Source organism: Lagenorhynchus albirostris, chromosome 17, assembly GCF_949774975.1.
Source record: "Lagenorhynchus albirostris chromosome 17, mLagAlb1.1, whole genome shotgun sequence".
NCBI lineage: Eukaryota > Metazoa > Chordata > Mammalia > Artiodactyla > Delphinidae > Lagenorhynchus > Lagenorhynchus albirostris.
In genome coordinates, this window is record NC_083111.1 from 49,392,178 (window position 1) to 49,408,497 (window position 16,320).

At 34.7% G+C, this 16,320-nt stretch overlaps 1 protein-coding gene across 38 annotated transcripts in view; it reads left to right on the forward strand.

Annotated features, from left to right (window-relative positions):
- RIMS2 (regulating synaptic membrane exocytosis 2) overlaps window positions 1–16,320 on the forward strand; it is a 576,987-nt gene that overhangs the window by 433,770 nt on the left and 126,897 nt on the right. For 16 of the 38 annotated variants that reach the window (XM_060127293.1, XM_060127300.1, XM_060127290.1 and 13 more), the window contains one exon: window positions 11,885–12,057. The exons of the other annotated variants lie outside the window; for them this stretch is intronic. In XM_060127293.1, the coding sequence (XP_059983276.1) occupies window positions 11,885–12,057 (173 nt within the window). The remainder of the gene's footprint in view (window positions 1–11,884; window positions 12,058–16,320) is intronic. 38 annotated transcript variants of the gene reach the window in all.

Below are 16,320 nucleotides of genomic sequence, written 5' to 3' on the forward strand. Positions count from 1 at the left end.
TTACTAATATCTTCCTAAACATGGAATTTTGATTATTTCTAGATCATCAATTTTGAAAATTATAAAATAATACTCCAGACTGGAAATAATATAGCTAACCTTGGAATATATCTCTTATGAGAGAAGGAACTTTTGGCTGGTGATAATTTCAGGAGGTAGAAATATTGTATGTAAAAGAGTACAGAACTCAGCTTGGCACATGGGAAAGCCCGGTAATGGTAGCTGTTTTTATTATTTATTATAACAAGTGAGGTAGGAGTAACAAAAACTTTACAGTTGAACTCAGTTCTGATAGATGAACCAAAACCCACCATTCAATATAGCTTTCTGACTAACAAAGAAATGGCTATGATTTTATGAGTGACCCTTCTTAGGTCATTTTCATGACTAGGAATACTCACTTCAAGGCTAACAGTCTTCAGGGTCAGTCATGTAAGAACATGTTACTTCTCAAGCCCATTTTCACTCTCTGCCAAAAAGAAAAATCATCGGAGTTTTAGATGGAATACGAAGGTGTTATTTCAAAATGACATAAAATGTCTTTTTATTCAGGTTAGTTTGTATTTTTTTTTATTATTTAAATATCTTACTTGTTTAAAATTCATCCACATATAATTATAAGTAGTATAGTAGTGTTATTTCCATGCTGGTTTTGTATTCTGATTATACATGTCATTTTATATAGTTTTCAAATTTCAGAAAAGGAAGAAAATCTTTATTTTAAAGAAGAAAACTATATGTGAATATTTTAAAAAGAAATGGCTTAGGTTCTAAATATGCTGTGTAGTATCCCATTAAACATGAATTTATGGTTCACAATTTATTTTGATGAAAAGAAATAGAATGACTTTAATATTGACAAGTTAGTTGTATAAGCTTAGTTAATTCATTTAACTCATTTCTCTCAATTTTCTCATCCATAAAATGAGGAAGGTAGATTACATCCTCTCTGAAGTCACTTTCAGCTTTAAAATACTGTGATTTTTTTTGAATGACTCAGTGACGAGTGAATAACTGAAAGTATGTTTCAGTGCCAAATAATTTTCCTGGGCTTTTTTTCTTAAAGGATGGTTATATGAGTCCTCCCTTTTAAATATCTGAACGTATTTTGTTATCTCGGGGAACATTTAGTAATGTTTTCTTTCCTGCTACTCAGAACTGCATACCACAGGTATCTCTGAAGCTGATCAGCTTTAAGTCTGGATTCTGGTTCTGCAACATTAAAAGAAGAAAAATTACCAGATAAACAATCAAATAAATAATAATAAAATGGAGGACTAAGTGAATGAGGAAGGAAGAAAGGAAGAAAGGGATAAAGGCAGGAAGAAATGCAAAAAAGAAAGAGGAGGGAGGGAGGAAAGGAGGAAGCAGGCAGGCATAATCCTTCCAGTCTAAGAATTCATAATTGAATTAGGGAAACACATGCACAAAAAGTAGTGCTCGTACAAAGTAGGCCGTGTTAAGTAGTACAATACAAGTAAATCATGCAAAGGAAAAATAAAATGAGAAATATTCATTTGGCTTGAAGAAATCTGGGAATACACTGTAGAATAAGACATAATGTGAAGGACATAACAGGCAGAGGGAGAGCTTAAGCAGAGTTATAAAAGCATATGAGCACAAGCTATGTTTTAAGGAACAGCTAGTAGTTCTTTAGAATAGAAACATTTAACAAATTGGGATACGTATTAAGAGGTAAGAATGGAAAAGTTGTCTGGGACCAGATTGTGGAGGGCTTTAGATCACTCCGTTAAAAATCCAGAATGTTCTTCTTTAAAATCATAAGCTTTGAAGATTTTTTTAAGTCACCAGTATCTACAAATCTGTGCTTTTAGAAGATACTCTAATGGTATACTTCAGATGAATTTGAAAAGGATGTTAAAGACAAGGAGTCCTATTCAGATGCTACTGCTAGAGTCTGAGCAAGACATAATTGTCGTTCCTTGCCATGTTTGACTGTTGACTCCACCCCAAATGGTCTTCATGCAAATCCAACCGATCCTACCCTACCTTCTCACACAAGGAGTAAGGGTAGTGGGCCTCTTCCAGATTTTCAACAGAATGTAATTATATCTGCCCTGTGCTTGAATTTGATCCATCAGGGCAATTCTCAGGCCCTTTTAGTTTCTTCAATAATATGTTGTTTTTCAGGCTGTTATTTAGCTCTGATTCTCTTAGATGCAAGTACCTTGAGTTACTTTATTACTTTCTAAGGTATTAATATTTGAAAGGGAACACCACTTCATATCCTCAATCCATTAATTTTTCTTATATTTTTGCCCATTATAGATTCCCAGGACCATGATCCTACTGCTATGTTCTCATGTCTTATTTCCATTACAACTTTTGGGATGCTAGCCTGCTACTTAATATCTATAATATCACCACCCTGTGTCCTAATAAAAGATATAAATATTCTCTAAAAAATTACATAATAAGCCAGATAATAGTTAAAGATGTTTACAAAGAACTAAATGTCAGGAATTTTATGACTAAGGAGAGTTTATTTATGATATTTCCTAATTCTAGCTGGATCTTACAAGTCTATAATCCGAGGACTTGGAGAAGCATTTAATCATAATAATGGTATAATTGCTTTAATAGTAACTCCTTTTGTGGAAGAATAATGGACTCATTGGTTTTTCACTAGCAGCAGGCATTCTGTTCTACTCTCTCTGAGCTTGGATGTAAAGAAATGTTACATATATCAGAATGAGATATTGTTATTAATACATTTAAGGGTCTGGGAAGAACAGACTTCTTGATTGAGGCAGAAATTTCAGATGACATTTGTTTGAGATATTACTGAAAAATAAATGGCATAAAAATAAATCTAAGACTCAGTAAAGCTGTGGAAAAAGAAAATTATTTACCTTATGTGGATACATCTAAAATAATAAATGGCTAAGTAGTAATACATATTATCTGTAAATTTAAAAAGTAATAGCTGTCAGATGTTGGGGAAAAGAAAATAATATATAAAATATATGAAAGTTGTTTGTAAACCATTAAAATTATTCACATTTTAGTAATTATTAATGTTATGGTCATGGATTGTTATGTTCTTTAGTTTAACTTTCCTTGATGCCAAGTATAAGCATAATTATAAAAACCAACCCAGGGGGCTTCCCTGGTGGCGCAGTGGTTGAGAGTCCGCCTGCCGATGCAGGGGACACGGGTTCGTGCCCCGGTCCGGGAAGATCCCACATGCCGCGGAGCGGCTGGGCCCGTGAGCCATGGCCACTGAGCCTACGCGTCCGGAGCCTGTGCTCCGCAACGGGAGAGGCCACAACAGTGAGAGGCCCGTGTACCGAAAAAAACAAAAACAAAAAATCAACCCAGGTTAACTGTTTCAAGAATGAAAAAACATCAGTTTCCAAGTCAGGTTTACTGTTATCCTACCCTAAGTAAATGAGCCAATCTCGTGTCAAAGGACAATGCCTTTTTTTTTTTTTTTTTTTTTTTTTTGCGCTACGTGAGCCTCTCACTGTTGTGGCCTCTCCTGCTGCGGAGCACAGGCTCCGGATGCCCAGGCTTCGCGGCCATGGCTCACGGGCCCAGCCGCTCCGCGGCATGTGGGATCTTCCCGGACCGGGGCACGAACCCGCGTCCGCTGCATCGGCAGGCGGACTCTCAACCACTGTGCCACCAGGGAAGCCCAAGAGTGTACCTTTTTACCATGAGGTCAGAACAGGCACAGAACAAGATGTGTGATATACCATTTGGGTTAGCATTCAGATGTTCATAACAAATAGACAAAGTCATCTGAGTAAATAAGGATATTTTTTTTTCCATAAACAAGAAATTCAAGCAGCAGTTCAGGGCTGGTACTGCTGTTTCAAAAGCCAAGCTCTCTGTTCTTAGAACTTGTCTTTCTGCTCCCTATTCTTACAGGAAGGCATTCATCCCCATTGTCACAAAATGACTACTAACGTAGGCTCATATGTAAACTGCAATCAGAAAGAAAAGCCAAGAGGGAAGGGCAAAGACCATAACAGCTAAGCCAGCCCACTGTAATCAGAAAAGTAATAGTTCTCTCCAAACTGTGCCCCCTAAGTTCCTGCTTATACCTCAGAGGCCAGACTCAAGTGAAAGGATCACCCTAGCTACAAGGGATCCTAAAAAATGAAGTTCTTTTCTTTTTTTGTTGTTGCTGTTAGACCACCAAAATAAATCTGATTCTTTTAGTAAAGAACAAAGGGAAGAAAGAATATTGGTAGACATTCAACAGCAAGTGAGACAAATAAGTAGGTATAACAAACTCTATGAATATGAAAGACCAAGGACCCATTCATAAGTCCCAAGTAGCTTATTATCAAGATATTTGTTTGCATAAAATGAGTGATACTTCTTAACTGATTAGAATGGAGAATATTGGAGAGAGAGAAGTCAAAGATAACTCACAAGTTTTCTAGGTTTTAGTTGGTTATTAAGCCTATTAAATAATGGAGGGAATATAAGAGATACAAGAACAGCTGGTTTGGAGTGAAAGAGAATAAATTTGATTTGGGCCACATTGAAATCGATGTACCTACAAAACAACATATGGGAGATGTCCTGTTAGATGTCCTGGAAATACAGGTCTGAAGCTTGGGAGAGAAGTGAGGGGGAAAGATAAGGATTTTTTAGTCATTACATGGGTAGATAATGGATTAGATCATTCTGTGGGAATTCGTATAGTGAAAAGAAAAGAAGGCTAAAGATTGAAATTTGGGGAGAATCTAATTTAAAATCAGGTTAGAGAAAGTGACACTAGCAAAGGAGATTAAGAATAAACAGAGGCCTTCCCTGGTGGCGCAGTGGTTAAGAATCCGCCTGCCAATGCAGGGGACACGGGTTCGAGCCCTGGTCTGGGAAGATCCCACAGGCCGCGGAGCAACTAAATCCGTGTGCCACAGCTACTGAGGCTGCGCTCTAGAGCCCATGAGCCACAACTACTGAGCCCACGTGCCACAACTACTGGAGACCACACGCCTAGAGCCTGTGCTCCGCAATAAGAGAAGCCACCGCGACGAGAAGCCCAAGCACTGCAACGAAGAGTAGCCCCCGCTCACTGCAACTGGAGAAAGCCCACACACGCAGCAACAAAGACCCAAAGCAGCCAAAAATAAATAAATTAAATAAATAAAATTTTAAAAAAGAATAAATAGTTAGAGAGATGGGGAGAAACCATGAGTGACATTATCTGAGAAGCCATTATGGAAAAGTTTCAGGAAAAGAGAGGACTTCAACAATATTAGATGTAATAGCAAAATCAAGAAAGAAGACACTGCTGGCTGATAAATTAGGACATTTTTGGTATTTGTTTGTTTGTTTTTTGAGAACAGTTCTAGTAAATGATAGATTAGAATGGGGGAAGAGTTAAGGATTCTGAGAAGGAAAGTAGTAAATGCATTTGTTAAAGGCAAAAGCACAAGCTCTGCAGCTACCTGAGATTTCTAAACCTGGGATTTCATCGCAGAACTGGCCTTCCCATCTCTGAAAATTGTGAGGAATCAATGGAAGTAAATAAAGGATGAGGTTCCTTGAACAGCTAATTACTAAGAGACACAGAGTTCCCACAGAGCCAAACCTTTGAGAAAGTCATCATTGACTACTAGCATTAATTCCTCCTCTACAAATTCTCCAGGAAACTTACCAATTTCCTTCAGACCAAGGGACAGTGGCTCTTTAGTAAGTCTTTGCCTCCAAGCTAATGGCTACTCTGTCTGCAATTGTGTTTCTTTATCTTAAGCTGTTATTGTTCCATCTTTCACAAGATGAGTAGTTTGCAGGTATGCTATCTTGTCCCGTACATCTTTTCTCCTAACAAGTCTTTGTGAGTCCTACAAATAATGCATTTATTTCTAAGCCCCCGCCCCTGGTGGTATGCACCAACTCTGCATTCAGTGACCATTTGGTAACTTGAAATCAGCCACAGTGGGAGTATTTAGCCTTCAGAAATGAGCCGACTCTGTAAATCAGAACTTTTTCCTTTTGAATAGCTGGTTGTTAAATACGTATAAGCACACCACTTCCTACCTATACCCATCACAGAGAATGAAAGGATTAAGTGACTCAACTCTATTCAGCTATCATTACAGTAGTTTATACTCTGATTTGGTACTTCATACTGGAGATAATACCTCAGTATATAGCCCAGATAAAACAACCATTCCACTCATTTCTATTCATTAAACATTCATTGAGTTTAGTCAGGCACTACTGATCTAGATAATGGGAATACTAAAATAAATATGACAGTAATTATCCTCAAGGAATTTATAATCTAGCAGGATAGATAGATGGTAGATAAATAGATGATAGATAGATAGATAGATGACAGATGATAGATAAGAGAGAGACAGAGACTGAGACAGAGAAACATGATAAAGGTATAAGAAAGGCATAAATTAGTTTAGGAATACTCAAGGCAGTGATTAATTCTCTTTGAAGGAATTAAAGAGTTTTCTAGCTGGGATTTCATTTGCAGGATACTGTTTACAAAACTAAATCTTAAATTAACCCTCAGTTTTCTGTGGCCTTTCCTCACTGTCTTCTCCCTCCAAAGTAGAGAACTTAACACAAAATACCTTCTTTAGGAGTCCTATCTAAAGAAAATTATCTATTTACAAGCAGATTTTTACACAGTCAGCATTCAAATCAGACAATGATAAGAACTTTGGCTAGGACAGAGAAAAAATCATCTGGAAATAGCTCCTCAAAAAGTAAGTACCTACAGTTGTGCTACTAACAAAACACAACTTCTACTCTCTTTGAATTATTATATGGAATAAAAATAAGATGATGCAAATGAGAGCATCTTCTTGCTCTTATGATTGTTTCATTTACCACAGTGCCAGGACTCCCTCTGCTCTGTTCTTTTCTCCTCTAGACCCGCCAGACTGATATCAAGAGCCCTGCCCAGAAATTCAGCCCCCCTCTTATCTTCCAAAGATTATGTTTGCCTCAATTTTTTCCTACTTTTCAATCTACTCATGTTTTCTCTCTGAATATGATGTAAATATTCCTCCAAGTACTTCTTGATGGCCTAAAATATTTTTCTTCAAACGTGAGCTTTCTTGCTTCCCAGTATTTTGCCATAACCAGTTCTTGGACTAGAGTGTTAGACAATAAATCGCAGTTTTATGGTGAGATTCACTACATTGAAGACAAGCAATGCTTAAGGACGTCTCATAGAGGTTCACGTACAAAGCTCAAATGACCTGAGTTGCTGAGATGCTGTAGAGAACTCAAACTAGGAAATTACTTAATCTAAGAACTTGAAATGAGTATATAGGAGAAAATGAAAATTTTATTTTAGAAATCTGAGTTTACTTTTTTCTCAGGAATATTATTATAAAATTTTGATAATAACTTTCCTTGCAGTAGAGCTCTGCTGATGTACTGTTGCTTTCCACTAATGTTAGATAAATAGGGAGAACATTAACTTTTCCAGGCCACTTAAGAACTGTAGGGTCTGGAACATCCCGGAGAACAATAATTTCCCGTAAATTTTTCTGCTTCATGATCTGCTTAATAGTAATGTACAAAACATCAAAATGTTGTCGGGAAAAGCTCCCTCACTGTCGTCCAAGACTTTAATGATCTCCAGTCAGCACAATTTTCAGCTGAGATCCTGTAATCCTATGCAGTAAACCTTCTTTGTTTGTTTCATTAAAGATAATGATGAGCGCATCATCCATTGTTCATGTCAGCTGGAAACTAATAGATGCTAATTGTTTAAAGCATTTATTGTATAGTGCCAAAACAATACCAACCATTTCCTAAATAAATGAACTTATTCACATTCGTAACTCATTACCTTGGTATAATAATAATTTAGCTGCTTCTGTCTCACTTAAATTATATAACTTTTGTTTTTCATACTTTAGGAAAAGCAAAAAGAATGAACCATTTTAAAAGTAAACTCCCATAGTAGGTCATTTATAACTTCGATTTGGGTTTTTGTGAATTATATACTTGAAGATGCTATAATCTAAATGTATCCAAAATACGTTCCTCTGAAGTTTTACTTTTAAAACTTTTTCCCATTATTTCTCACTTTCCAAATTTCTCATTCTGTTAATCATGTGTCTATTTTTAATGGAAGCCTGAGCTATATCCCAAAGGTAAACATGTTAGAAATAGACAGAAAAATGCATTTGATACAAGCCTTAGGTAGACAACAAAATCATCATCAAACTAGAGCTTTTAGCTAATTTGTAGTTTTCCTTTATTTAAACTATTCCGTTCGGTGTCTTTTTATTTATGACCCGCTGCTTTCGGTGCTGGAAATGAGCAGCTGCTATGCGCTAAGCACACGATTGGGTATTTTGAATATATTATTTCTCTTACTCCTCACAAGAATCCTTAAAATGAAATTTATCCTTATCTTACTGGTACAAAAGCTAAACCTCCGAGTTTAAATTAAATTAAATCTTTGACTCTTAGGTGCTAAGAGACTTACAAAGATAAGGAAGATATTGTTCTGGCTTTTTGGAGCTTTTATTCTAATAGAAGGTTTGAAAACTACCAATAAATATGAATACACTCACACCCACACACAGACACACACACACAGACACACACACCTATAACAAGAGGTAGCATGTGATGAATTATATAAAGGCTTAAAACTATAGTATGTGGAATCTTATCTTTCCTTAAATTTTGCATATCCAAAATTTTAGCTCAGCAAACTAGATTATGTGAGAGGTCTTAGCCAAAGATATGTGCAATGTATATATACCATGTGTGTTTAAAAAAAAAATTCTTAAGCCTTAGGCTAACTTGTATGTACCTATGAATCATAGCAACAGGATCAAAAGTCATGATGACCTGAAAACACAAAGGCTAGAATATGCAAAGTCAGAATACCAACTACTGAAATACAAAAGTCAAAAAGCAGTTAGGATTCAGAAATGAAGGCAAAGAAAATCAGAAAAGAACCAATCAGGAAGACATGGGATACACAGGTACCAGGTGGCTTTGGATATTAGGATAAAGTACCAGAAGCAGATATTAAAAATGAGGCATCTTCTATGTCAGCCAAGAAGTGTCATTTATTTCCTGCTGAGATAAAGCTATTCCTTATCCTGCAGTTGAGAATTAGTAGTTCCCTATGAAGCGATGGGATATGAATGAACCTGTCCAAACGGGCAGGTGAGGCCTGAGAACATACTAGGGGGAAAGTTTGATTTAATATTTTATTTTGCTTTATAAATATATTTTCTGAAATGTGTCTCTTAGATATATATAGAAATAGTTACATTTTATTATAGCTTAGAGCAGTCTTAAAATAATAAATTTACTCTTGGGTATTTTACCTAATATTTCTTTTGGTAAATATATTCCTGGAATTGATACTAAGCCAGTATTCAGCTACTATCTAATCATCATGATCATCATTGTCATCATTTGTCATTTATTAAACACTTCTTATGTGTCCAATATTGTGCCAAGTGCTTTATGTACATTATTTTATTTAATCCTTGCAGTGAACCTAGGAGATGGGTATGATTGTTGTCCACATTTTAACAGATAAAAAACTGGAACTCAGGATCACAAACCTAATAATTTATGTAGCCAAGATTCATACCAATGATTCAGTCTCACTCCAGAGCATGTGCTTTTCATGATTACATTTACCCTTAGTACTTCCTGAAGTTAAAAGTTGTGGCTTTTCATTTGCATTTAGATGATGTAGTAATCCCATGAGCAAAGAAAAAAATGTAATACCAAAACTGCTTTTCTATTCAATGATAAATTATTTTTAAAGACATAAATAGCAATATGCTTCTCCTTTTTATTATAAATTCTAAGAATGAGTAAGATGAAGTTCTCCCAATGCAGTGTAGTATTGGGAACAATTTAATAATTTTGAAAAATTTCTTGAAACATCCATTTTTCATATATATATGAAATGTCCAAAAATGGAAATTACTTCCATTTGTGTCTCAACTTGAGATCAAATTTACTTTTAATAAATATCATGGAAAAAATACATATATACATATATCCAACGTTATCTATGCTAGCCAGTATATACTGGCTATATATGTGTATATATTATATATATATATTTTTTAAATATAATGGTTAACATAGATAATATTGGATCCAACCACTGAAATGCTGTTCTAGGCAATGGCTGAAGACATTGTCATTTAAAGTAAATTGTTTTTTATTTATTTATTTATTTTTCTTTGTGGTGCGCTGGCCTCTCACTGTTGTGGCCTCTCCCGTTGCGGAGCACAGGCTCCGGACGTGCAGGCTCAGCGGCCATGGCTCACGGGCCCAGCCGCTCCGCGGCATGTGGGATCCTCCCGAACCGGGGCACAAACCCGTGTCTCCTGCATCGGCAGGCGGACTCTCAACCACTGCGCCACCAGGGAAGCCCTAACTGTATTTTTTTTTTGATAATTTAGAATTCCAACGAAGTCGAAAGTTAGAGTGGATTAAGAAAGGCCATATCTCACCTAATATAAATATATATTTCTAGGTTAAGGATTTGATTATTAAAATTTTGTGTAGCCTTCAAAATAATTCTTATATTTTACATTTAAAGAAAATGACCAGTTATTAACTCAAAAATATACAACAAGATACTGGGGGATCCTGGGGGAAAAAAAAACCAGCTCATTTGAATCTGATCTAATGTTTACGCTACACCCTACTGCCATTCAACTTGTCTTACCAAAATGTTTATATCTAGCTAATATTTTCAGTGAATTGTTGTTCATACAGAACTATTTATTAGGGTAATGATTATTCAAGTCACAGTAAATGGTTTATATAAGATAATCATCTTTCTAATGCTTTATGAAATTTGCCAGTATCTATGATTTAAAAGATCTCCATTGTGAAATTGACCAAGTAAGGATTTTTCACCATTATGTTTAAGAGCATATTTACAAAAAAATAACTATTAGCAGATAGTCTCTTAACCTAGTAATAGCCATCAGGTAGTAATCATACAGTAATAATACTGGCTGCATTATTTTATATTATACCAGACACCACACATGTATTATTTCTAATTTTCAAAACAGCCCTGCAAGGAAGATATTATTTTCCCTATTATTTTATAAACAGTGTTTTAAAGGTGAAATAATTTGCTCAAGTTTACCCAGCTAGCAAGTTTTCCTTACTCCACATTTTTCAGACTTCAAAACCTATTCTTTTTTACATTCCACATGTCATTAACATAAAGCATTTATGAAGGTTTTCAATTTATCAGAATATTTGAACACCCAGAACACCCTGCACCCTGGCAGATGACCATCTGATTATTTCAGTTCCAGAAAGTTTGAACTATTGCAAATAATAATGATTTTTTCTAGTACTTCTAGGATTCATCAAAATTCCAGCAACCATTCAGAAATTAAACTTGCTCTTTTCTCTTGGGTTTTCTTTAAAAAGTTAGTGTTTTAATAATTAGATTTTATATTATCTCTAGGTTTTCAGTGAAGCATAATGGATTAAAGAGAAAATTGATGCTACTAAAATTGGTTTTTATAAGTTACAATGGCAACTTCATCATACTTTTTTTTCAAATTCAGAAATAAAAAAATTTTTTCTTCCTAATATTAAGCCAAATGTTTATTTCCCAGATTTTACCTAAATGTTCTTCCCTGAGGCCATTCCTGTTGTGAAACTGTTTTAATGGTCTTCATTGGGGTGTGGTAAAAATTCTCTAATTGTCATTGCTAAAAACAAGGGTTTCATATAAACTGAACTTTTCTTTTAGGATAATTGCCATTCACTTTTGTTTTATATGCAACTGAGTGGGGTTTTGCAGTATCCTCTGTGGACAATTAAAGTGCTGAAATAGGAGAAGCGAATAATTGCTTTGTGTGGTAATACTGACAACTTCTGCGTATTTGTCAATCTGTGTTAACAGTATCGATCAGGATGGGATCCTCATAGAGGGGCAGATAATATTTCCACTAAATCTTCGGACAGTGATGTAAGTGATATATCTGCGGTTTCAAGGACTAGTAGTGCTTCTCGTTTCAGCAGCACAAGCTACATGTCTGTCCAATCAGAACGGCCAAGAGGAAATAAGAAAATCAGGTGAGTAAGGGGACTTTAAGCAGGAAGTTCCTCTAAATATATTTTAGAAGATCTTTATTTTTCTTTGGATAAATGTAAAATCTTTTACTTCTAAAAGGTTAATATATATCATTAAGACAATGAGAACTTCTGTAGAGATTACTTTTAATTATATTTTGGTCTCCATTTCAAACTTCTTGCACAGAAAAGTTTTACAGAACTTATAGCTATTTTCTTACTAGATTATTTGAAATAATATCATTAGGTATTTTTTCATGTTTGTTATTTAAAAAGTAATTCTTTTATTATATCTTTACTGAAATTAAAGTGATGGTTAAGTGAAGACCTGAATTTTTTAATATTCTAAGGAATATGAAAAATCATATTTTAGAGGGGATTTTTCCTAGCTGAATACATTTTAGTAATTCAGAAAACACAAGAACATTACTTTTTTAGTAAGGTGGTCTCCCATCCTCTTGAAACTTTTTATAAATGCATGGAAAAAATTCTCAGTTTCTCAAGAAAATTTATAAATGTAATGTATGTTTTTTAGTGTAATTTCACCCAACCTATAGACTTTATGGACACCTGAGCTAAATTAGTCTTTTTTTACTCCTATTGGATCAAAACAAAACAATAATGGAGAGACCACAATTTTTTCCATGCAACTTTGTAACAGGACAATATGATTTAAAAACAATTATGATTTAAGTGTTGCTTACACAGTGCTTCTCTGGTGTACACTGGAGAAAAAGTTTTCAATGCTTAAAAGATGTCATTTTTATTTATGTCTTAGTAGTTATCATTACTTTTCTATTTAATTTTGTATGCACTTTTTCTTGACTTTTTCTTTCTGTTTTGTGTTTATTTGCATGCCTTCAATTTATTTCGCTTTCAAAAGGCCAAAGGGAATAGAAGAGGGAGGGAAAGAAGGGGATAAGCATGAAGAGATAGTTCATGAGGAGGAAGAGGTAAAGGAAGAAAGAATTAATGAGAATGAGAAAGGGAAAGAGATTACAAAAACATGTAATAAGGAGAAAAACAGAGAATCAGGAGACGAGGAAAAAACACAAGATATACCTGAACAAGGGAAAGAAAAAGAACAGTGGAATAAAGAGGATTTGCAAAAGCAATTCTCACAAGATGATGACAGGTAAAATTTGCTCATTTTCGTAGACATTTCCCATTAGTAATGTCCTTTCTCCTACTCTTAAAAACTATTTTGCCATTTACATTTGGTTTATTTTCTTGTGTTTTATCTTTTAGCTTCTAATGCAACTAATTAATGTTAGCAAATTATTACCTAACAGATTGATTTATTAAACAGTCTTTAATTTGTATACCATAGCTCTGAGAGTCTGATTTAATTGGGTTTTTAAGTTCTTTTTGACTAGGTGGATCAAAGGTAAATTTCCCTTTAGTTTTTTTAGCATGAATTACTGTATATCTTCCTCATTTGTAGAGTCAAACCTTTAAAATGAGGTTCTGAAGGGGCTGAAAAAATGTAGCCTGCACTATAAGAAATACTATATACTAGAACTTTTTAAATGAATGGCAAAATAGGTAGCAAAAAGTAAGCTTTATTCTGTCTCTGAATAAAGAAAAAAGCAAGTCCCTTGCCTGTCATAGTTATATGGTGGGGTCTAGTGCAGTTCTGATTCCTGAGGAAGATTGTGGAGTAGGAACAGTGGTCTTTGATACTCTGAGAAGATAGAGGCCTTAGGGCTTATTAGAAGGCAGACATGTTGACTTAGCCCCCTCTAGAAATTCATTCAGCTAGAGAAACTGCCAGAGAACGAGCTTTGAACAGGGGAAAAGGGAAGAAACATAATCAGCAAGGCATAACAACAACTATGTTTTCATTTTCATAACACAATGCACTAAGTAAATATGAAACCATCTTTACAGTGCTGTACTGAAAGTCATGTCGGCACAAGTCCGCAGTAGACTCCATCCTTCTGCCTGAGGAGATGAGACCTGTCTAGTTACATTTCTCTGAGACTGAGAATTGCAAATCATGTGCAATTTGGAGGAATTTGGTTTTCTAGTAATCCATCCAGACCTTGATTTTGTGCTAGAATGCACTTGGCATAATACTCACCCCAATTGTAAGCCAAATTTTGCTTTATTGTATCTAAATCCAATCTCAGTTTGTGCTTTACTCAGACTTAAAGAGAAAGATAATTGGAATAAATGTTTACTCCCTGGGTATACAATTCAGTGGTCTAATTCTGTGACACTTCACTTTCTGTCTCAGATTGGTATATTTAACTATATCTGTGATCTATGAAGGTTTCTATGTAACAGACACGAAACCTAAAAGTAAATCTTAAATTAGGCATATATTGTGATTCGAGTCTAAACTAGTAATTTCAAGTCTATTTCGTTGTTTATCTAACTTTTGATAATTACATTACGTTATTAATGAAGAGCATTTTTCTGGTTTGTTTGGCATAGGGTAATTTCATCATTAATTCACAGAGAAAAGCTTTCCAAGATTTCCTTGGAAAGAGACACAGAGTTTCCTTTCTTCCAAAAGCAGAGCAAAATGTGAGCCTCTAATGTGTTTTCCATTCTATAAACTGTGTAAAGGAGAACACATGAGCCCCTTGGTGTCTGCCTGGAGCCAAAAGCCTATGTTAGCATATCTGGCTTGGTGGGGAAAAGTTTGAAGAAGATTATAACCTTGAGTTCTCGATTTTTTAATATTACTTTCTTCACCATTTTCTTCTTGAAAAGACCACATTATTTTACACAGGAAAGGGAAAGATGGTATATTCCTAGCAATGAGTCATCAAGGCATTGTACTCTGCTTAAGTAACTATAATACTTTCGCAACTGTAAACTTTAGGGGGCCAGGCTGATGTCTCTAGGGAACATATATTCCATATGATGGCAAAAAGTGTCAACTGCAATTATTTGTGAGAAAATGCTGGTGTTGCTAATTAATTATTGCAGCATAGGATCTTGAATTTGCTTTCATTTCTCAGAATAAAATGAACAGTCTTTATTCCAAGAGAAGCTATGTCTGAGTACTGCCAGTAACATTTCGTTTTGGTAGTTGATGAACAGAATCATAGATTGTTTAAATGCCAAAAACAACTTACGTGCTTATACAACATTATTGGAAATAATCTTATTCTATAATGCATCATTGACATGTACTTGTAATCCAAATTTTGTAAAGGAAAAAACTTTTTCTGACTTCAGGGTTTAAGTATCTATAGCAAGGCTGGTATACTTAAAATTAACACAGTGACTACAATGAACCAAATCCATTTTAGTTGCTATTTTCATTACAGTAATTGTATCTCATTGTGTGATACAGAATTATGTTGTTTGTGTTATAGTAAGTCTATTAAAGTAAGTCTTCTGAATGTACTAGTAGGAAATGAATAGCAAAAAGTAAATTCAAAAAAAGGTCCATTAAATATTTGAATATAATATGTTTTCAAAGTTGATTAATAAATAATACATTCACATTTAGCTATTTATATTTCCACACATGTATATTAGCCTGGTTAAATGCCCCCCTACCATTAATGATTATTTGGTAATCATTTCTAGAAAATCCAAAATTATATTTACCATTTAAAATATTTTTCTCACTCTCTGTACATAGGTATCTGTCTACATTATATCTATCTACATTTGCTGATTACATACCATATATATGTGGTAGGCTGGCCCAGAAAAAAAGTGTTCAGATGTAAGGAGAAATCATTCGTTCAACCAATATTTATTCAGAAAATTTGTCAGGCAATATATACTATGAACTGGGGGATAGAGGTGAAATTAAACATTTCTAAACTTCTAAGCCTGAGGGTGAAGCAGTTTCTTAGACTTGTGTAGATGGATGTTTAAGGATAGCTCCATATCCAGAAAATTTCATCAAGAAACCTAAACTAATTCACAAGGATATTTGATGGAAGAATTTGGCACAAGAAGTGGAGATCTTAAGTAAATCTGCAGTGGAAGATAGAAAAACAAATATTGAACAGTATAGTATTGTCAAAACCAACAACATTTGGTAGTTTTGTGATCAGATTACTCATCCATCCCCCCAGGTTCTGTTCTGGGCATATAAGAAAAAGAAAAAATAATTCAAGAAACTCGTTATCTATAAATTTTCATAGATAACCAAATAAGATATACCGAGCCTCAACAGATTGCCTGCTTCTCAGATCCTCTCATATTTTTGTATTACCCAGCTTTCCTTTTAATGGAAATGTTACAGTTTATAATGAATGCACTGCCTAAAAACTTTATGGCTTCATTATTGTA